This window comes from Myotis daubentonii, chromosome 13 (genome assembly GCF_963259705.1).
Source record: "Myotis daubentonii chromosome 13, mMyoDau2.1, whole genome shotgun sequence".
Lineage (NCBI taxonomy): Eukaryota > Metazoa > Chordata > Mammalia > Chiroptera > Vespertilionidae > Myotis > Myotis daubentonii.
Window position 1 is genome coordinate 28,140,961 of NC_081852.1, and position 24,248 is coordinate 28,165,208.

At 38.6% G+C, this 24,248-nt stretch overlaps 1 protein-coding gene across 2 annotated transcripts in view; it reads left to right on the plus strand.

Moving 5' to 3' along the window:
* Positions 1 to 2,239: 2,239 nt before the first annotated feature.
* RTKN2 (rhotekin 2) overlaps positions 2,240 to 24,248 on the plus strand; it is a 72,480-nt gene continuing 50,471 nt past the window's right edge. The window contains exons 1-3 of one of the 2 annotated variants that reach the window (XM_059662609.1): positions 2,240 to 2,529; positions 8,626 to 8,822; positions 23,668 to 23,726. In XM_059662609.1, coding sequence (XP_059518592.1) covers positions 2,470 to 2,529; positions 8,626 to 8,822; positions 23,668 to 23,726 — 316 coding nt within the window. In that variant the 5' untranslated portion in view covers positions 2,240 to 2,469. The remainder of the gene's footprint in view (positions 2,530 to 8,625; positions 8,823 to 23,667; positions 23,727 to 24,248) is intronic. The other variant, XM_059662610.1, reaches the window with a different exon arrangement.

A 24,248-nucleotide genomic window follows, 5' to 3' on the forward strand; every position in this document is an offset into this window, starting at 1 on the left:
TTACTTTCAGGGAGTTGTTTCATTCATTCATTCATTCATTCATTCATTCAATGTCAAGCTTATCAAACCTACTGCATGTGAAATCTGTAACCTTTGGTAGTTTCTTTGGATCATTCTATTTTTATGTACATTTCATACACCAGAGAAAACCATGTTTGATTAAACTGGCAGTAGCAAGAAAGGACCTGGCGATAAATAAGGAAACAACATTCCTAATCTGAGGTATTTTAATCGCCATATAATAGTTGTATCTTAAGCACTTCCTGGGTACATCCCTAGATGGATAATAATGAGATATGGCCACACCATATCTTCTCCAAAGAGAAAGGTCTTCAATAACAACTGTCTATTCCACAGATAATTACTAAGTAGGACCTTCCCTGGATCTCTTTCTTTGAGTATTATAAATAAATGATCTCTAGTTATGTATCTAGTATCTACTCATCAAATATTCCTACATCCACATCCAATTTAAAATTGCTTGGCTTGCTCCTGTTTCCATGAAATGATAGTTTCATTAAGTATTTTGAACTGAACCTGAGAGCTGTGTGTGTTATCTGAGAAATAATACATGTCTTCTTGTGTGTACTTTTATGAGTCAGATACTATACCAGTCTCATGCAATTCACTTTGAGTAGGGAATAATTATACCACAAAGTGGAAAGCCTAAGAGGTGTGCACTGGAGGGAAGAGCACCTAATGACTCTGGAATTCAAATCAGTGTTTGGAGAGAAGGAGATGAACCCTGTGTTGGTGATTTTGAGTTTTGAATATTTTATATCTGAGCGTAAGGATATGGGCCATTTCTAAAGACCCATACACCTCTAATGTAAAGAGAGGGTCATTCCTAGTTGGGCAGCTTCTAATATCACCTCGTTAGTTCAAGGAGGCAAATTACCCATTTGAGAGGAAAGTCACTCATATTTTTAGAAGTACATCTTCAAGCCAACCGCTTTTTAAAGGGCCTCGTGGATATTGTGACCATATAATCTAATATCCACTTTGGGACAAGTGGATATTAAATCGGTAGGACATTGAGATTGTTGGGACATTGAAACAACACATCCAAACAAGGACTATTTCAGGCTAATAAAAAATATGGTTGTCCTATTTATGGGAGGAAAAATGCCCAAGGCCTTGACATCCCATTTACCAGTGTAGGGTGATGGGGGCAGGGGGTGAGGGGCTGATTTGGGATATTTCCCTCAGGATAAAAAAGCACAAGCCAGAGAGGCTTCCTGTTGCCTTTTGGAGGAGAAGTCAGGATGGGCTTGAGACAATGAATTGTAAGGACCTCTCACAAGGGCCTTAAATCTTTGGCACTCTAATTTTGTGTGTGTTTTTTAAAGATACCATACTTTCCCATTATGATTAATAATAGAACTCTTTAATTACAAAGAGTCTTTGTGTGGGCCTTTAGGGACAGCAGCGCTTTAATTGAAAAGTGTCTTTGTGTTGGTCTTTAGAAACAGCAAGAAATGGGGCTCTGGGAAAATCCCCCATTTTGCTGTCACCTTGGATGTTGGTGGGGAAAGAGTAAAGAAAGAGGTCTTCTGCAAGAAAGAACAGACTCCTCTGGTGAGGGGGATCTGGAATTATAAAGAAACACTGGGCAAAAGAACAGTCCCTGTGAAATGCCCGACAGGGTGTCTCACCAGCCTGACCCATAAGGCGGTGATTTGAGTGGCCCTGTGTGAGTGAGTGCAAGAGCTGGCCACTTAGTTCTTGGGGAGCAAGACCATGGGTCCCTAGGGACACCATGTGTCCCTGAGCTGTGTATGTAGGAGCTTGGCGACTGCAGGCTTGAGTCAGCGGCCCCCTCGCTTTGGAAGGCCATCGGTGGGATGCAGGCAGAAGGTCTCGCCGTGCAAAGCTGGTGCCTCAAAAACCATCAGCCCCAGTGATGGCGAACCTTTTGAGGTCGGCGTGTCAGCATTTTGAAAAACCCTAACTTAACTCTGGTTCCCTGTCACATATAGAAATTTTTTGATATTTGCAACCATAGTAAAACAAAGACTTATATTTCTGATATTTATTTTATATATTTAAATGCCATTTAACAAAGAAAAATCAACCAAAAAAATGAGTTCGCGTGTCACCGGTTCGCCATCACTGCTATAGGCCCCATACCTTGAGCTAGGTCAGGTGCGCTCAGGGGCGGACACTTTCCCTAGGGCCCCGCCCACCCCTTTCTCGGCCCCGCCCACACCCCAATCAGTGCCTTAACTGGGCCGGCCGCCTCCCTGCTCTCAGAATTCGGGTCTCGGCAAACTTCCTGCGCGGAAGGTGAGGGGCGCGGGCGCGTCCACTGCGCGTGCGCGCGGGCTCCGAGGTCCCTGCGCCCCCTCCCCCTGCGGCGGGGACTTGGTACGGCCGGGCGGTTGGCGTCCCCCGCGGCTCCAGCCCGAGGCGGGCTTTTCAAATCTGATCCTCGGCCGAGTGGCGGCGGCCCCGGCTGTGGCGCTGGAGATGGAGGGGCTGACCCAGAGGGGTCCCGAGCTCGGCCCGGCGGGGCTCCCCGCTCAGCAGGTGAGTGAGGAGGGGGTCCGGCTTCAGGTCCTCGCGCCGTCGTTGTGTCTGGTCGTTGGGGAAGCCCGCACCCCGCGCCTCCCATTCAGCCGCGGCCAGAAACAAAGGGGAGGGCTTCGGAGACCGGGCTTTGGAGGGTCTGAGGGCGCGTGGGAATCTGCACACACTCCCGCCCCCCGGTTTCTCGGGGGAGGAACGTGGCTCGGAATGGGGACGTGATGCCGGGGCCCCGCCGCGCGCTCCCAGGAGCACCGGTCCGCTGCCCCCACGCCCCCAAGTTGCAGACACTTGTCTCTTCGCAGGTGTAGGTGACGCAGGGGAATGGGAGCCCCTGGATTTCCGAGAAGCCCCCGGAGGCCAGGAGAGCACGGACTGCTTATTGCACGGGGTTCGGTGGAAGCACAGTGACTGGAGCAATGTCTGTCCACACACAACATAAACTTGGGGGGCGGGGCGGAGGAGCCCCCTGTAGCCTCTCCATTTTCCTGGTTTGAGAGTCGATTCTTTTTGAATCGGATAGAAATCTGCTTGCTAGTTTGCCACGGGAACGTGTTAGAAACCTTTTTACTTAATATAGACCAACATTATTTATTGGCAAAATCAGTTATTAAAATGATATCCATTCAACACTCTTAAACCACAACTTTCCGGTCTTTAATAAAAGAGGATCTTTACTTCCATTTTTTTAATCTCCACCTTCTTTTACCTATTTCTGAAGTAGGTCAAACCATATAAAATTGCCGTTTTTGCAGGTCAAAATTGGTTTGGTAGGATAGTAGCAATTTTGTATGGTCCAACATGTTATCTTTGCTTAGAAAGCTGGCAAAACCTTTGCTTAGAAACCTGTTATCTTTTCTAGAATCTTAAAAACCTCAGCAGGTACAAAATTGGTAGGAAGGCTTCAGTAGTACTGGGAAAAAGCAAGCAAAAACATTAAGAATCCTTATGCAAAGAGTCCAATGCCTTTGTCAGTAATTTTTACCAGCATTTTCAAGTATTTCGAACATTTTGATGTAAAATACTTCTGTGCTGTCCTATTATGTAATTTTATCCTAATTGTTAACAAAAGTCTTGATTTCTAGTGAATTGGCGATGTATGGAGGTTCTTGCACTGACTGTATAGGTGTTGTGTAGCCGTTAAAATGCATTTATTTAGCTGCATGCAGCAGTAATATTTAGGAATAATACGAAACAGACAAGAGGATAAGGTCATGAAAGAAGTTTAGCTACATGGATTATTTACATGTGGGAAGGTATAATACTTAATGTTGTCTTGACTTAGGCAACAGGAAATTAATTGAGCTGTAGCATTCCTTCTGTCAAGATTTTGGAGAAAAATTGCAAAATAGTAATAGGATTCAATCTGGCAGGAATATAAGAAAAATTTATACTTGACTAACACTGACTTTTTATTTGGTGTACTTCCCTTGATATTAATGAACTTGCCACGTAATAGGAAGGGATAGGACCAAAATTTTTGGTCCAGTAGTGAAACACTCTACTCAAACCTTGGAGTCATCCATGACTACTCACAGCATAGAACAGTGATTTTTAACCTTTTTCATCTCATGATACACGTAAACTAATTGCTAAAATCCTGCAGCATAACCAAAAGTATAATTTTTGCCCATCTGACAAAAAAATAGTTATCATTTTGATTCATTCATACCAGGTGACTCTTGTGTTGGCTGTTGTCTTTTTTTATTTAGTGGTTGAGCATCGACCTCTGAACCAGGAGGTCAGGGCGCATGCCCTAGTTGTAGGCTCAGTCCCCAGTGTGGGGTGTACAGGAGGCAGCCGATCAAATGATTCTCTCTCATCATTGATGTTTCTCTCTCTCTCTCTCTCTCTCTCTCTCTCTCTCTCTCTCTCTTCCTCTCTGAAACCAATAAAAATATATTTAAAAATAAAGTCCATTTAAAAATTCTTGCAGCACATCTGTTGAAAATCGCTGGCAAAGAATATTGATTTATTGAGTCAGATTGAGGTAAAAATGAAGTCTGCTTGTTGTGCAGCCTTGAATAAGTTACCTGTCTTTTCTAAAGCTCAGTTCCCACAGTTGTAGAATGGGTAATATGCCAGTCCCAGAAAGTAGTTGGGATTTGAGAACTTCTTTAAAGTACTTAGCATAGTACTTGGCAGTCGGGATGTGTTTGAGGGGTGACTCTTTATTATTTTTTGTTCTATTTGGGCAATTGGGGCAGTCACCTTTTCTTACAAATATTTGAGCTTTTAAAATCTTTATAAAAATAAAATTTGAGAAGTAATACAATCATTGCAGAAAAGTGAACGTATATACAAACATGAATTTAAGAATTCTTTCTCCAGTTCCATTACCCAGAATGATCACTATTTACAATTTCCAGATTACATTCCATATATAAAAAATTCTTAAAATACATACAATTTCTTTTAGAAGGAATGTATACTGTATATATCCTTCTGCAATCTTTGTCATCTTGGTTTCTTAGCTAATATGGTTTACCTAGTATATCCATTAGGTTACTGATAGTTACTATCTGGATTAGTACACCAGCCCAACTTAATTTTTTTTTTTTAATCAGTACTTAATTCCAACACTAAGACCATTTTCTTTGCACTTCCTTTGTGCCATTCTAGCTCTTAAATCTTAGTATGTTTCTGTTTTCTATGTAATCTAGATTTTCACTTTTAAGTCATCTCTCTATTTCATTTTTAGTATTGCCTTTTTCATTTTATCAGCCTGACTAAATATTTACAAGAACAGGACACTTTCATAGGCTTCTGTTTGACTTGATTGCAAGCGAGCCTTTATTCAGAAAATTAAAGACTTCCCCTGTCCCCCACCCCATTCTCTTTTCTTCCTGGAGACTTGCATTTAGACATGTCAAAGAGGGACGGGTATAGGGAAACATGCTTCTGTCATGGGTCCTACTCAGCCTTGATTCTGCCATTATGGCCCAGGAAGCAGCGGTATTGTTTTTAGGTCCTTGTTCTTCCTCTTTGAGGTCATTAAGCGTCACCATTGAATGCTCAATGGGTGCCCTCATTACTTGATCAATGTTTTCATTGTGGATAGCAGTAGACATCAACTCTTACTCCAGGAATACTTTGCACCCCTTATTAGCTAAAGGCAGGTCCTTCAACTCCATAAAGCCTCTCTTGGCTAGAGGTATAGTTTGACCAGAGGGAGATAGGATAGATGTATACTGGAAGAAGTTGCAATGGAGAATAAAACTGGCCAATAGCCCTCCCAGATTCATATTCAAGCATCCTAGAGAAGGGGAGGTAGACTCACAGTTTACTAAGTATGTTAATTTGTCTCGGTTCAGGATCAACCAATTATTTCTATAAAAGGATGGCTAGAAAGTACTTTCAGCTCTGTGGGCCAGACTGTTTGTTGAAATTACTCAACTCTTTTGTTACAGCTTGAAAGCCATAGACCCTAGAAATGGGTGGGTGTGACCGAGCTCCAATACAGCGTTTTAAAAACAGGCAGCAGCCTGGCCATATTTTGCTGACACCGAGAGGATAGAGTTCTAATATTAATATTTACTAAATATATTTCATTTCCTTAATGAATATTTAATCTTAAAAATAAGAACTTTAAAAAACACACCCCTGACTTTACTTTTTTTCCCTCCACTATTTCCAAAGCCTCTATAATTTTGTAGCCGTTATCAATAAGTGATGAAGATTAAACAGTCTTCATTTACAAGATGGAAACCCTGGAAGCCTGAACTGATTCTTTAATGTGGCTGTGGCCATCTACTGGTTCCTTAAGGTTGTTGCAATAGGTGGCTGTGGAATTTCAAGTGGTCCAGCCGTCATTCTCATTCCGGCTGTATAGTGAGTCACCAGAGGAACTTGGGGTGTGGGGGATGGGGGTGTGTGTGTTCAGGCTTCTCCTTCAGAAACACTAATTGTTTTGGGGTAGGCCATAAGAAGATTAGGTACTTTTTATAAGGCTTTCCTCTCTGACTGAAGTAATTCTAATGTGCAGCCAGTTTTATGAACTTCTTGTGCTAGTTCAACGGGCTGCCTCACTGTAGCATTTAAAAAGCAAAATTGAATTTAATGGTACCAGATGGTATTTGTTTATATTTGAGTTGTGGGCTGAAGCTATTCATACCAGCTTCAAGTGGCTACCTATGTGTACTTTCCAATCCTAACCAACCTGCCAGAGTTTATTTCTATAGACATATGGGCCACATAGATAGTCCTCATAAATAATTACTGATTATGGTAAAGAAGAATTTACTTTGTGGCCGATAAGTCATAAAAAGATGAAATGGAGTTGCTGAAGTTCAGTTATGTGTAAAGAAGGAGCACTAGCGAATGACTGCATTTATATAGTATACCAGTTTTGAGTTATACTACAAAAGAAGATATTTATGTGGTCATTACATGATGTAATTACAGGAGGTAATTAAACAGATCTGTTTTCTGCATGTGACCAATATATTTGACTGATCTGAGTAGTCATTTACTTCAGTTTTTCTTTGGGTAATCTTCATAGACTATTGCTCTCCTAACTTCAGCTTTTCTTTTTGAAAAGACTGAACTTTATTGTTACTAGATTCTATTCACTTTTTAAAATTTAGATTCTGATCTAGTTAAAAGGTAAATTACAGTATTAATTTTTTTACCACATAAGCCAGGAAGGTCAATTTAATTTAAAACTAGACATATTGGAGCATTATTACATGTTTTTAGTATAATAAAGTATCTGATGATTTATGATTTTTAAAAAGCCACTGTAAATTAAATCAGAGCAGTACATTTCAGTTTACAGAATTTTAATGTTACATATGAACTAGTATATAGATAGAGTCAGGTCATTATAAGATCATTGAATGGAATAAAAGACTTTTCAAAACTAAAATGATTAGTAGTTTTATGGTGACTCTTAAAACTAAAATATATCCAAAACTATACTCTAAATCTCTGTTCCAGGTAGCTAACACTTCTGACATTTTCTAAGTACAGTGATTTTGCTAGCTTGCTTCTGAGATTTTATTTACATTGTTTACTGTAACAGGTAGCCTGTTACCTCCTTGATGCTAACCCTTAGTTTCTTTATTCAGCATCCGCTATTTTAGAAAATGTTTCCTTGGTTAATTCAGTGTCGTCAACCACATCTTGCCATCCCACAATACAACTTATATAAGATATACGTGTGCTATATTGTTCACATTAGTTGCTATATTATTGTGTTAGTTTCCTGAGGCTACCATAATAAATTGCCAGAATTGTGTGGCTAAACACAACAGAAATTTATTCTCTCATATTTCTGGAGGCCAGAGTTCTGAAATCAAGGTATCCGCAGGACCATGCTTCTCCCGAAAGCCCTAGGGGAGAATCCTGCCTTGCCTTTTCCAGCTTCTGGTAGTCGCTAGCAACCTTTGGTGACCCTTGGTTTAGTCTCATTGCTTCAATCTTTGCCTCCGTCTTCACATGGAATTCTCTTTGTATGTCTTTCTGTGTCTTCACATGGCATTCCTAGAGGGTGCCAGTCATTGAATTTAGGGCTCACACTAATTCATTATGACTTCATCTTAAGAAATTACATACGTAGAACTCTATAGCCAAATAGGGTCACATTCTGAAGTTCCAGGAGGACAGGAATCTTTGGGAAACATTATTCAACCTCGTACAGTCATGGTAAGAATATGTAAAGGTTTTCACCTTTTTTTCTGTTCTCTTTAGCCAATAGATTGTAAAGACTTCCTAATACAGCAATAAATTAAGGTTTTGCAAGGAGCTTTTTAAAATAGCTATATTTTTGCCCTGGCTGGGTAGTTCAGTTGGTTAGAACATCGTCCTGATATTCCAAGGTTGCAGGTTCAATCCCCAGTCAGGGCATATACAGGAATCACCCAATGGATGCATAAATAAGTGGTACAACAAATCAACATTTCTCTCTCTCTCTCTCTCTCAAATCAATTAAATAACTATATTCTTATATTATTATACATTAAAATGTTGTTACTTTTCTAATATGGTATAAAATTATAATGATATCTGGTACATTTTCCAGGTATTAGGGGGAAAAAGAAATGTTATAATTTGGATTTTTGCTATCTTTTAAAAGGGCCTTTCTTTTTTTTTTTTAAGGACTGCAGTATTCAAGAAAAAATAGATTTAGAAATTCGAATGCGACAAGGAATATGGAAACTCCTTTCTCTGAGCACTCAGAAAGACCAGATTTTACATGCAGTAAAAAATCTCATGGTGTGCAATGCTCGAATAATGGCTTACACGTCGGAACTGCAGAAATTAGAAGAGCAGATCGCAAATCAAAGTGGAAGATGGTTAGTAGCACAGTTTATGGCTCCTAATGTACTCCTAATTTGAATTTGAATTCAAAACATGATATAATTTAGTCTTAAGGCCAAGTGTCAGATCATCAAAGCCTTTAAAAAGTAAGTACACTGGCCCTGGCCAGGTGGCTCAGTTGGTTCAAGCGCCATCCTGTGCACCAAAAGATTGTGAGTTTAATTCCTGGTCAAGACACATTACTTGGGTTGTAGATTCAATCAATCCCTGGTCGGGGTGTTTACAGGAGACAACTGATAGATGTTCTCTCTCACTCCTTTCCTCACTTTCTAAAATCAATTAAAAAAACATATCCTCAAATGAGGATTAAAAAAAAAATAAATACACTGAAGTAGCCTCTGAATTCATAAATATTTTTACAGTAGAGCTCTGAGTAAACTTAGTGTTAAGGCATCAATTTTCAGTGGGCAGTTTTATTGTGGTCAGTACTTTCAGATTGTAAAATTAAGTGGTTAAAAAGTAAGAACTGACAGTATTTTAAGAAGAACCAAGACTGATAGTTGAGTTTAAAGAAATGTAAATTAAAGGAAAAACTAATTGTTTAAAAGTATGCTAATAAAAAGTTACCAGCTAAGAGTAATGAAAACTTAGGTGTATAAATTGAAATGAGTAGATAGCAAAAGTTAAAAGATATAAAGCCTTATAAATGGAAGGGAACTTAAAATCTGCTAGCACATCATCTTCATTAGGTGAACATACTAGTAAGTCTTAGGCAAATAACTTATTCAAGGACATGTAATTGGCTAGTGACAGAAGCTAATGAGAGGTTATTTAGAATTTGCTAAGTAACTTCTGTTTCTTGTTCTCTCTGTCACTCCATGCTGCCCTTTTGGATCTGGTCTAGGATTTGTGTATGAAATTTACATCACATCCTGTTTGCAATGCCAAGTCTTATTTGGACCTAAGATTTGACTCAATTTAGTGGCTAGATGTTGATTTATTTTTTAATATAAACTAGAGGCCCAGTGCATGAAATTCGTATACAGGGAGGGGGTTCCTCAGCCAGACCCGCACCCTCTTGCAATCTGTGACCCTCTCGGGGGGGTGTCCGACTGCAGGATCAGGCCTAAACCGGCAGTCGGACATCCCTCTCACAATCCGGGACCACTGGCTCCTAACCGCTGGCCTGCCTGCCTGCCTGATCACTCCTAACCACTCTGCCTGCCTGCCTGATCGCCTCTAACCACTCGCCTGCCTGGCTGATCTCCCCTAACCACTCGCCTGCCTGCCTGATCACCCCTAACTGCTCACCTGCCTGCCTGATCACCCCTAACCACTTGCCTGCTTGTGTGATCGCCCCTAACTCCTCTGCCTGCCTGACCGCCCCTAACTGCTCACCTGCCCGCCTTCCTGATTGCCCCTAATCACTCACCTGCCTGCCTGATCACCCCTAACCACCTCTGCCTCAGCCCCCGCCACAGCAGCTTCATCTGGAAGGACATCCGGAGTGACATCTAGAAGGTTGTTCGGCTGTCTGGTCTAATAGCATTTTATGCTTTTATTATAGATAGTCCTACATCACCCATTTTTTGTCATTCTTAAAGCTCCAGCACTGGTAAAAAATTTCTTTTAGACATTAGTTGCCTTTGGGTTATTCATAGTGCCATTAAATTCTTGAAAAGTAAGGTAAAAACACAGGTCAGAGAAAGGGATTTCGGTAAAAATAAATGTTGATGGGATTGAGACAATACAGCTTGTGTATAAATTAGCTAATAGTTGTTAGCTGTATTTCCTTGGGGTAGTTATTTAATCACTTTTTGTCTCATTTTCTTCATTACAGTGGGCATAGTACTGTTTACATTTGAAAATTTAGAATTATAAAAAACCTATTGTAATATCTTTTACATAATTAAGTACTCAACAAATGTCAAATAATTTTTATTATTATTTATCCCTGGCATTATAAATGAAATTATCCCAGTATCATAATCTAGGAAAATTTTCAAATAGATATAACATTGGTTTAAGTCAGTGCTTCTCAAACTGGGTCACAGGATTATGTGTCAGGAGATATGCAAAGCCATAGAATAAATATGGCATATCTTGTTATAGCATGAATTTTTAAGCTAAAGCATGAGAAATTTAGAATTGTGGCATAGTTTGGGTTTATTCTATTCAGGGGGATATATGTTCCTTCTCTCAGCCTTTTTAAGGGTATTTTATCAAGGGGGGCTAGTTCATGGAAAAGTTTAAGAAGTGCTGGCTTAAGTACAGTGCAGGACTAAAAGTATATCATCTCTCAAAGTTATATGGAATATTCCTCTAGGAATCATACCTGTCCTCCATATTTATATTCTTTAAATATTTACAGTAGGCCATGGGGGGATATATTCCAAAATCCCCAGTGGATGCCTGAAACTGCAAATAGTACCAAACCCTATTCAACTTCTTTAACTCTGCTGGAAATGTGACAGCAGCTTTTTCACAGCCTCTTCAGTAATTTTTATAAATTTTCAGTCCAAAATTGTTCTTGAATCTATATAACCATCCTTATTTACAGTAAATGGCTTTGTGTCACTCGTTTTAGCGGATCCCTTGCTTAAATTCCCCTATCGGCTCAGTGCTCTCTGGCATAAAATGTAGCCATTAATTGGAACACATTTTCTGTTCATTTCTTCTACCCACAAATGTAATGCCTTGTCCATCTTAACTAAGCACTTACCAGGCACTGTATTGTGGCTGTAACTTTTGTGTCAGCAAAATTAGACAAATTCTTCATAATTTCATGGCTAGATTTGTTCTTACTGCACACCTTGGTAACCTCAGCATGTGATTTTTTTTCTTAATTATAAAATTGAGAACTTTCACTTTTTCACTAAACGGAAGCATTTTGCGGCTTCTCTTCACGTATTCAGATTGCCAGATCACTACTCTTGTGCTTTGGGACCATTAAGTAAAGGTTACTTGAACACAAGCACAGTCAATCTGATAACCCAGATCGCCCCTAAATGACTAACAGGTAGGGTATGCAGTGTGGATATGCTGGACAAGGGATGATTAGTATACCAGGTGGGACAGAGCGGGACGGTGTCAGATTTCATCATACTACTAAGAAATGCATGCAGTTTAAAACCTATGCATTTTTATTCTGGAATTTTTCATTTAATATATTTGGACTTCAATTGACGGTGGGTAACTGAAACCGTGGAAAGGGAAACCTCGGATAAGGGGAAACTACTGTAAAATGAATTGTGAGTTTTCTTAATATGGCCGTATGATTCTTCTAATGCTACTGATTTATAAAAATGTTAAATAAGTTGAATCCCCGTTGGATTTATATATCAAAGGTAGAAAAAAATATCTTGGGCTCTCTACTGAAGGATGTATATGATTTTCAATATTTTTACTGATTATCTTTGATAGATGAAAATAGCTTTGACGCTATACACATTTATATTTTTCATCATTCATATAAAAGCCCCCTTAATTGAATTATTTCTATTTAAAAAAAATCTGAGTATTCTGTATTAATTCTTTTGTGTATAACTTAACTTTATGTACAGATATAACCTGAGTTCACTGATCAAATATGATTGGAAAGTATAGTGTTTGCCTTTTTACTACATAAAAATGACCTAAAAATTAATGAGCGTGTAATGATATGCTTTTTTGTTCCTTGAAGAAAATTATGTAAATTATGCCATGTGATTAGTCAGTCAAATATTTACCAAATAGCTACTATTTATAGAACACTTATTAAGTACTGTGCTAGTATATCCAAATTCAAAAAACAGGATTTGTCAAAATATAAGAATATATGAATACTAGGGGCCCGGTGCACGAAATTTGTGCACTGGGTGTGTGTGTGTGGGGGGAGTGTCCCTCAGCCCAGCCTGCCCCCTCTCACATACTGGGAGCCCTCAGGCATTGACCCCCATCACCCTCCAATCGCAGGATCGGCCCCTTGCCCAGGCCTGACGCCTCTGACAGACGTGTCAGGCCTGGGCAGGGGACCCTCATTTCCCCCCATCACTGGTTCTGCCCCCAGCCCAGGCCTGATGCCTCAGCCAGAGGCGTAGACCCCCATCACCCTCTGATCACCTGATCGGCCCCTTGCCCAGGCCTGACGCCTCCGCCAGAGGTGTCAGGCTTGGACAGGGGACCCCCATCTCCCCCCGATCACTGGCTCTGGCCCCCGCCCAGGCCTGAGGCCTCTGGCCCAGGAATCATGCCTGGGCAGGGGACCCCCATCTCCCTCTGATCGCTTGCTCCACCCCCTGCCCAAGCCTGACGCCTCTGACCCAGGCTTCATGCCTGGGCAAGGGGACCATCATATCCCCCCAATCCCCGGCTCAGCCCCCCGCTCAGGCCTGATGCCTCGGCCAGAGGAGTTGACCCTCATCACCCTCCGATCACCAATCACCGGATCGGCCCCTTGCCCAGGCCTGAGGCCTCCGGCAGAGGTGTCAGGCCTGGGCAGGGGACCCCCAGCTCCCCGTGGTTGCAGGCTCCGCCCCTGCCCAGGCCTAACGCCTCTGGCTGAGGCGTCCGGCTCGGGCAGCAGGGACCCACAGCTACAGCGGCCCCGCGATCGTGGGCTCCGCTTTAGGCCCAGGCAAGGGACCCCTAGCTCCCGGGACTGCCAGCTTCGACTGTGTCCAGCTCCCATCGCTGGCTCCACTCCTACTTCCTGCTATCACTGGCCAGGGCAGCAAAGGCGCCTGATTCTCCGATCATGGCTGGGGGGCAGGGCAAAGGCGGCCTCAGGGCCGCCTTTGCCCTGTCCCCCAGCTCTTAGCTCCCCCCTGGGTTTCCGATCACTGTCAGTGGCAGGGGGCTTCTTCCTGCTTTCCCTTTCGCCTCCCTGCATTGTGCCTACATATGCAAATTAACCGCCATCTTGTTGGCAGTTAACTGCCAATCTTAGTTGGCAGTTAATTTGCATATAGCCCTGATTAGCCAATGAAAAGGGTATCGTCGTATGCCAATTACCATTTTTCTCTTTTATTAGTGTAGATTACACAGTCAGATATTTTCTCTTTAAAGACAGCAGTCTGTTCCTTAAGTTGGTTTTAATAGTCTGTAAGGTAGAAAAATGCTCTGGTTTTACATTGCTATCAGAATTAAAATAGCATTTTCACGAGTTTTCTAATACTAGTCTAATTTTCTAAAATTGTATGATAAAATGTAAAAAATATTATTACAGAATACATCTAGATATTTTTTTCAAAGAAGAATCAAATCCGTATGAAATGGTATAATTGAAAAAGTTTAATAGAAGAATTGGATCTGAATCTTCTAGATCAAATGGAGGTTGGATAGAGTTTGGTTAGGTGAGTAGGAGAAATCAGTATTCCAAGAAAGGAAAATAATAAAAAACAGGGTGGAAGATGAGCATGAATTATTTAGAACAATGAAGAGATATGTTTGGTTGAGGCTAAAGGTCAAACTGAAGTTGAAAAGTAAAGGATGGGAGAATAGCAAGATTTAAGAAAATTTGGAATGCTGGGAAGTTCATTGGTATTGACAGCCTTTCTCGGTGCCAGATATTATGCTGAGATGTTCACACTTATCACTTTACAAACTGAGAGCGGTATAAACCTCCTTATTAAGGAGACACTGGGCCTTAGAAATATTAGATAACTGGTTCACAGGGCACACAGTGACTCTGTGGCCAGGATGTGAACCCAGATGACTTAAAGCCTGAGTACCTCCCAGCTGCAAAAAGAAGCCCATGCGCTTTGTACAATGCTAAGCTGCCCTCATGTGTTATTACAGGACTTTACATTTATTTCATTGTTTATTATTCTGTTTTCTGCAGAGATTTCATAAAATGGATGTTTGGGAAGGTTATTTTGCAGTAGGGTATTGAAAAGGATGGTCAGACAAAATAATTGAAATAACCAATTTTTAGGAAAAACATTTAAGAATAGGCACACATAGAAGTGATTAAATAGTATTTGATGACAGAATTCAGGAGATCAAAAGTAGTGCATGAGGTTTGGGTTTTTCTAATAGATCTTCACTCAGTTCTCTCAATTTATTAAAGTAAGCAAATATTTTACTTCATTTTACAGCCTTTTAAAATATATATATATATTTTTACTGATTTCAGAGAGGAAGGGAGAGAGGGAGAGAGAATCATGGATTGGCTGCCTCCTAAACGTCCCTTACCGGGGATTGAGCCCGCAACCCAGGCATGTGCCCTTGACCAGAATTGAACCTGGTACCCTTCAGTTCCTAGGCCAACACTACCCACTGAGCCGAACCAGCCAGGGCTTAGAGCCTTTTTAAGTCAGGGTTCTAGGAAAGAATTAGGCCTTAACGCCCCAAGTCATGGGCTGTATACAGTAACCTAACTTCTGTATACCTAGAATAGTTGCTAGTTTTGTACCATTCTTAGGAAAATTGAGAAAATTTTCTTTTGTGTAGATGAGAAGTCAGTTATATAGTCATTTTGTTTGTTTTTTTTAGAACATATCTGAGAATATCAGTAGCTGGTCAAATATCCTATTACCATAATGTTCTAATTATACAATAAAGTTTTGTTCTCAAATTGTGTGTAGTTATGAAACACTTTTTGGTATACTACCTATTTTTTATTCCTAAATATGCAGAGATACCCAGGTTTGTGTATAATTCACAGTACATTCCGGGTGAATCGAAAAAGTGGGACATGGAAAGCTTTCTAGGCTGCGTAAACAGTACATCATCAGGGTAAGGATGGAGCACAGTTTACTGCCTCAGTCTAGGTGACAGGATTGTTTAGTTATGGCAGTCTGTCAATTTATTAGTCTCTTGACTGGTAAACTAGGCTGTCCTTACCTTTTCCATGCTTATTATAGCCAGATATATCCACTTACAAGACTGCTTATATCAGCCCTCCTCTTAAAAAAACAGCTAATGGTTTCCTTTTACTAAAATTCCTTAGATAAGCATTGCATTCCATTCCAGGATCTTTATGGTCTGATTTCAAACTACTTTCATAGTCTTATCCCTCAAATTTCTATGTTACAAATTTATTTCAGCCAAATGCTAGATCTATATCCCCAAAACAGTCCTTGAATTTTCTTGTTTCCAGTGCCTTTGCTTATTCTGAAGTGCCCTGTCTTTCATTTCCACTTAACAAGATCTCTTTTGTTTTGCATCATCAGTTTCCTTGGTGATTCTATTCAAAAGATGATAATTTCTTATTCCTTTGGTGGAGTGGATAATACATACTAACCTTGTACTTGTGTCTCCATCTTTGTTTTAGTCTTTGATCTGCAATTAAATATGTATAATGTTTGCTACCCATCCTTTTGTTGTACTTCCCAAAATCATCTCTTACTTGGAGGAAGCTCATGAGCTAGCTAGTAGATTCCTCAACATGAGTAGTTTTATTCACATTCTTGCATGTTTAAAGTACTTGCCTTTAGTTTTGGTACTCAAAGGTCAGCTCGGCTAGATATAAAATCCTGGCAATCACTTTCATTCCTTGAGTTTCTTGAACACCTTGCTCCAAGGTTGTCTTGTTATCAACAAATGTGATGACTAATTACTTTTCCTTTGTAAATGACTTAATTTTTCTTTTTTGTACAGAGGCTAAAAATAGATTATCTTAAAGTCTGATAATTTTTCTGGGAAATGTCTAAGGCTGAATATTTTTGTTCACTTAGGACCCTTTCAGTATAGACAGTTAAGTCCTTTTGTTTGTTTGTTTGTTTGTTTTGTTAATCTTCATCAGAGGACATTTTTTCCATTGAGTTTTAGAGTGTGGAAGGGGGCAGAGAGAGAGAAACATAGATTACCTCCCAAATTCGCCCTGACCCCAGTGGGGGATGGAACCTGCAACCCAGGTACATGCCCTTTACCTGGGAATTGAACCCCCAACCCTTCAGTGTTTGGGCCAACACTCTAACCACTGAGGACACTGGCCAGGGTTAGGTAGTTCAATTCTCTTATTTTTAGAAAGTTTTCCTGGAGTTAAAGCCTCCAGAATAAAAGTATTAATTTTATCTCATTATTTTGTTTTTCTTATTTAAGAACTCCAGTTGTACCAAAGTTGGATTTTCTTTGCCTGTCTTTTATGTCTATAACTTTCTCTTTAATGGTTTTAAACTTTTTATAATTTTTTTAAAGTTTCATCTCTTCATCCTTTGTATTTTCATTTCAGAAATGATTTTTTTTCCCAACTTCTCACCCCCCCACACACTTCTTTTTACATATTTACTTGTCTGTACTAATCTGTTTTAAATTTGAGATTCCTGATTGCTATAATATTTACAATAGTTTATATAACTGTATTAATTTATTTTGGAGTATAGTGTTATAGGTTTTCGTTTTTGTTTTTTTAAATATTTCAGAGAGGAAGGGAAAGGGAGAGAAAGAAACATCAATGATGTGAGAGAATCATTGATTGGCTGCCTCCTGCATGCCCCACATGGGATCAAGACCCCAACCCAGGGATGTGCCCTGCCTGGGAATTGAACCTTGACCTCCTGGTTCATAGGTTGACACTTAACCACTGAGCCATGCCGGCCAAGCTTGTGTTATAGTTTTTGTTACTTATTTTTTTGAAGAGTGGTTGGTGGAATATTTCTATCAGCTGAAGCATTTTAATTCTTTCTGTGGATATTTGGGTCCTTGTGTATGTGAAATATGTAGGATGCAGGATTTTCCATGACCAAGTGATTAGGGGGAGGAAGGGTAGAGAAGGTCTTACTTGGTTTCTTAGTTCAAGAGCATTTTCTATTTTTTGAACTGTGAAGAGAAATTTCTTTAATAAATGATGCCTTTTGGGAGGTTGGTTGTGTGGTTGGTTTTCTGATTTTATAGTATTTTGTATCTTGGGGTTTTTAACTTCAATTACTTCCCTCTTTTTTTTGTCATGACCAAACCTTCAAAGGATACCTCCCCCATTGTGTGTCTCTCTTTGTTAGACTAACAACTTCTGAACCAGAAGCCTTTGGATCTCCTTCCTTTAACTCCCCAGGAACCAGTGTTGTTGTGTTTACCAGGTGCTGGGGTCCAACCCCAGCAGGTCCAGGGGTCCCCAAAGGTGTGGACGGAGTCGGCGAAGAAGGAATGACACAGAGGCAGCGTTCAGTTGATCAGCATGGTTGGGTTCTCTTGCCTGGTTCTATTGCCAGGTTCTGTAGGTTTTTCTGTAGCCAGTTTCTGTCCAGGATCTTTTGCCATGTTCTCTCGCTAGGTTCTGTCTCTAGGTTCTGTGGCCAGTTTCTGTCCAGGATCTTTTGCCATGTTCTCTCCAGCGAAGTTCTTCTGTCTCTAGGTTCTGTGTAGGTTCTGTGTCTAGGTTCTGTGTCCTGTTGTCTTGTTACATCTGTATTTATACCAGTTGATTCCAATCCTATCAATCTCTATTCCAAAGGTTAGGGCGTTTCTTATCTCCATTCCAGGGAGTAAAGATTATGTAGCTTAAGCATGATTGTTCGTAGTTAAAGTGATTAATTACCTGCCTGGCACTTAGTTAAGGGGTTTTATTCCCTCCCTAACTTCAGGGGAAAATCCCTACCTGGGGAAACAACCTTTCTCAGAGGTGACCTTGGTTAAAACACATAGTGCCAAGAAGGTGAGCAAACATATTAAGAACAGTATGCCATATATGCCAGGTCCCTTGAAACAGCAAGGATGGACCGGCTCCCAGCAACCAGGTCTTCTGTCCATTTATTTTTCTTGGGCAGATCACAAGTTGATCCTGCGTTTTGCAATGTGTACCTTACTCTTTACTTGGGCAAGGCCTCCAGAAGCTGGCTTTGATGGTTGCAGTTATTAATTTTCTCATTTATATATAAATTACAGATTGTAATGCTCTCAGTTTTCTAGTTTTGCTACACAAGTGGGCTACAGGTAATTTTATTTGCTTTTCTTATTGATCTGAAAGCTTTTGTAGGATGCCTGAAGAGATTCTGATTTAGATGACTACCATTATTTTTCAGGAACTAGAAGTCATACTCTGATCACTTTAACAGATGTTTTAGTTCCACTTTCACATAAACTCCAAGTTAAATACTGAGGCCAAAAATATAAATACTTACAAAGTAATCCTTGTATTTATGTAACATTTTAAAGAATGATATAGAATACAACCCTGGCTGGGTGAGTCGGTTGGAGCATTGTCCCATCCACCAAAAGGTTTTGGGTTCAAATTTCCAGTCAGGGCACATATCTAGGTTTTAGGTTCGATGATCTCTGGTCAGGGCACATAAGGCAGGCACCAATCGATGTTCCTCTCCCTCCCCACTTCCTCTCTAAATCAATAAACATATCCTTGGGTAAGGATTTTTTAAAAGAATGACATAGAATACATATAAAATATTATTTCATTTAGTAGTATAAGGTGGGTAGATACTTCCCCCATTTTACGGATGAAGATGCTGAAGGTAAGAGGTTAATAACAACTCATTAATGTAACTAGTTATTGGTGGGTAAGATTCAACCCTGAGACTTTATAGTCGAAATCTAAATCTGCCTGCTCCATGAAAATGACCACATCCTATTTAACTTCATTCAATATTTACTAAACATTTATTGAGTGCCTTAGAATGTGCTGTATATACTAGGCAGTAGTGGTTCAGCAGTGAACAAAATAGACAAAAAGCCCTATGCTTACAGAGCTTACATTTTAGCATGGCCTCAACCCGCAATCTATCTTTGATTTAAATACTGAAATACTTTATTTGGCTTTGTAAAAATAATACTAGTCAAAGTCACTTATAGGACTTAATTATGTGTATCATTTAACATTATTGTGATTTTAATAATGCCTCAATAACTCGTTTCTTATAGTTGCTTATATACTATAACTTAAAAATAAGAAAAAGTATAGGTTGCAAGTGAAAATTGTATACTGCTGATAGTTCTGCAATGAAACATGGTATATATTAAAGACATTACTGGTTTTATTTTTTAAACTTTATATCAGTTAGTGTCTGTTGAAAAGCATTTATGTCAAGGTTTGACATTGAAAACTCATCTTCTCAATTTAAGGTATTTTGAAGGTATTGATTTTATATTACATAGTTTTAGAATGGTTTAAAATTCCATGTTAAGCATTTCAGTTTTCACTGATTTGCATTGGAGGTGAAGGATATTATAACCTGCTTTCAAATAATAGAATCCCATTTAGAATTCTTTTAATACTTCATTCAGAAAATATAAAATACTTTCATCATTGTGCTATTTCTCATCATAGCTTGTTAATTTGGCAAAGAAATGCTATTTTACATTCTTACAATATAGGGTAATACAGTTAGGCAATTTTAATACAGATTTTTGGGCAACAAAGTGGCTGATTGGCACCCTCTGTTGGTCATTTTATTTACCTACAGGCAGTAATATAAAGTTTAAAAGTTTGTCTTTTATATTCTTATCTATTTTTCAAATTAGCACAAGTCTCAGCAAAATAATACTCTAAACTGAATTTCTAAGAATAAGGTTCACTACTATTTAGCTGTACTTTTGTTTGAATAATTTTGTGGTTATTTGCTTTTTCCTCAGGCTGACTCTCTAATTATAGCATTTAGAATTGGCATTAACATTGCAGATTTTCCAAACAAGTATTTATTTAACTGTAGCAAACTATTAGCTACAGTAGCACATTATTAAACAGATAATGTTTAACAATTTCATTGTCAATTTGGATTAATTAGAAAATATTACATTTTAGCACCCTAAATAACAGTTTGAGGAGTTATTTGAATTGAAAATAATTCAAGCTTTAGAAAAACGAGGCTAAATTACTTTAGTTCCTTTCTAATTTTTTTATTACGACAGACTTAATTATTTTGTAAGATTACATAGTTAATTGGATTTACATTATAGCTTGATAATATTTGTACATAATAAGTTTGTTGACTAGTCCTGGTAATACCTATGTAAGTAATTTATAATTATAGGGAAGAAAGCTATTCTCTGCCAGGTGGCTGAATAGTTGGGAAGGGAAATTTTTTTTTTTAAATATTCAACAAGTTTTTTTTTTTTTGGTGGTTCTAGTATTTCAGAATATTACTTGCCTGCCAAAGCCTCAAGTTTAATCCAATTTAATAATAGCTAATGGATCTCAACTTGAGCATAATCTATGGCCTATTCCATAAAACTCAAGTTACTTACCATATTAAAGCGTCCTTATATTTTTCATTGAAATAAACATTTTAAGAATTTATATTATTCATTGCTTATATAGAAGGTGTTTTCAGAAATATTACTTACAAATGCCAACCAATTATATGTATATTGTATTTCTTTTTCTTTTTTTTAAAATATATTTTATTGATTTTTTACAGAGAGGAAGGGAGAGGGATAAAGAGATAGAAACATCGATGAGAGAGAAACATCGATCAGCTGCCTCTTGCACACCCCCTACTGGGGATGTGCCCACAACCAAGGTATATGCCCTTGACTGGAATCGAACCCGGGACCCTTCAGTCCGCAGGCTGACACTCTATCCACTGAGCCAAACCGGCCAGGGCTGTATTTCTTTTTCCAATTTGAGAAAATTGAGATTTGTTTTGGGGCCTGTCAGTATATTATTTTCATCAAAATAGTAGACTATTCAATTGAGTTTTTCACTCTGTGATGAAGTAATAAACAAATTAATAATCTTCAACATGACAAACTAAACTCAAGTGTAAAATGTAGAGCTTGACTCTTTCTTAAATTTGTGATTTAATGAAACATTATTATGAATTAATCAGTGAGTACTTCTATTTTCCACTGGGTGAATTTCCTATCTATCTATCTATCTATCTATCTATCTATCTATCTATCTATCCATCTATCTATCTATCATCTATAAAAGCCCCATGACCATTATGGCGGAACAACCGCAATGACCAGAACGACCCATAGCTATGATGTGCACTAACCACCAGGGGGCAGACACAGTGAAGGAGCTGCCCCCTGGGGGTCAGTGCAGAAACCAGGCTCATGGCTGGCGAGCACAGCGGTGGTGGCGGGAGCCTCTCCCCCCTCCGGGGCAGGGCTAAGGAGTGGTGAGCCAAGCGTAAGGAGTAAGCAGGTGGGCGGAAAGGAGCAAGCAGGCAGGTGATTAGTAGTGAGCAGACAGGCAGTTACAAGCGATCAGGCAAGCGGTTAGGAACGAGGGATCCCAGATTGCTAGAAGGCGCAGGTCAGACTGAGGGACACCACCCCCCTGCGGTGCATGAATTTCGTGCATCGGGCCTCTGGTTTTACTATAAATACTGGTGTGACCATAAAGTAATTAGATAGGATTCTGAGAATGTATGTCTTTAAGTATACTACATTACTCTAGTTATACCTAATTTGTGACTCTATAAGCACCATGTAAATGTCCCATATAAGCTTATAAACTTAAGTACATTAGTAAATCATTTTAGCTTATTTGAAGTTTATTTTATCTATAATAAAAAAAGTAGGCTGATATATTTTATTTTAAAATTTGGGCACATGAGAATGAATATATGCAATCTTTTTAAACAAGTGTCCTGAATGAAATGCAATGAGATGTTGTCATACTCTTCTGAAAATTAGTTAGATATACTTCAAGCTCCCACCCACTCTTTCTCTAAAAGCCCTCTTAAAAAATCAAACAGGCCCTGGCTGGGTAGCTGAGTAGGTCAGAGTGTCATCCTGTTACACCAATGTTGCAGGTTCGGTACATACAAGAATAAACCAGTGAATACATAAATAAGTGGGACAACAAATTTATGTTTCTCTCTCTCTCCCTCTCTCTCTCTCTCTCTCTCTCTCTCTCTCTCTCTCTATATATATATATATATATATATATATATATCTATATATAGATATATAGATATATAGATATATATATATAGATATATAGATAGATAGATATATACCTCCTTCCCCCTCCCTCCCTACCTCCCTCCCTCTGGTCACTCTAAAACCAATAAATTACAAAAAAAAAAGAAAAAGAAAATTAAACAGTATTCAACTGAAAAGTTTATATCTTATAAATATTTGAAGTACCTAAGTTAGCCAGCAGTTAATTAGCTAACCAATTTAAATACAGACCAAGAAAAAGTGCAGAGAAGAATACTCTTGGAAATACTGCTCTAGAAATGGAATGCTAATCTCTAAATGTAGGATATTAGGAAATAGGAATATTAGAGAAATATTTAAGGATGGAATTGATTTGCTCTAATAGGAGATAACTATTTTAAAAGATTGTTTTTTAGTGGTAATAGTATATTGTAAAGACAAACCTGGAAGTGTTTTGTTATCCCAAGAATTTCCTTTGAGACTTTTTTCTATTGTCATGATGATATTTTCCTTTCCACATTTTGTTCTCTCTACAGAGCCATCCCTTCCTTTTTCCACCTTAGATTATTTATTATTTTAGTATATGCTTAGTTTTTTGGAATTTCAAAGAAATGAAATAGTATCTTACTGAATATAAATAAAGAACAGAGTAATTTTAAAAATTGTTATATTTTATAAGGATAAGGTGGGATGTCATTAACTTTGTCAGGCAACTGTAATCTGGTAAGCTAGAAATACAATTCCTGTAATGGTGATCCAAAGTATTTTACTTTCTGGGACCTGGACAAATCTTATACATATTGTTTATAAATGTAATCACAAAAGGCTTTTATTGTAGCATAAGCCAGTATATAGTCATCAGGGAAGGAAAAGCTTATGTGAAAAATCAAAGGAAATAGTTCTATATATTTACCTTAAAGCCAGCTTGCTGTTGACTAAACATCTTAAAATTTAAGTCAGGTAGTTCATATTAACTGGAAGTCATTATTATCCATGGATAATATTTTATTATTTTATAATTATTTGCTTTTAATATTTAGACATTTGTGAAAGATTGTTCAAACAATTGCTTATTAGAAAAGATCTTTCTTTCATTAGGTTTTTTCCTTTTGACAGTGATGTGAATTTTGAAAGTAAAGAACGAACAGCATGTAAAGGAAAGCTTGCCATATCAGGTATGCTTTAGATGAGTTTTATATTGTTGAATAAATTCTATAAAGTAACTTTCTAGAGTTGGTGGGATTTTTAATTTCCTGTGTCCATTCTCTTCATTTTATTTTGCATACCTCTATCAGAATATTTGTTCTAAAACATTTTCACCATTATGCTCTACATTATAGAATTTTACAAACTGTTTCATGTATATTACATATATTATGTAGTTTTCTTCTCAGTGCAGCTTTGTGAAATACGTAGGTAGTTCTCTTTTTCTTTAGACTCAAAGGTTAAATGATTTCCTGTTAGTGGTTAACTTGGCTGCAGACTCAAGTCTTGACTCTCCATTCCTTTTCTGCTCAGAAGTTTCAGTGTTTTTCATGTTTGTCTAGGCTAGAAGTTCCATGAGGGTTGGCACTTTGGTTGCTTTGTTCATCTCTGCATACCCAGAAGCTAACATAGTTTTTGCACATAGTAATTGCTCAGTGAATATTAATTGGATGGATGACTGGTCTTCATTGCCCATAGAATAAAGACCAAAC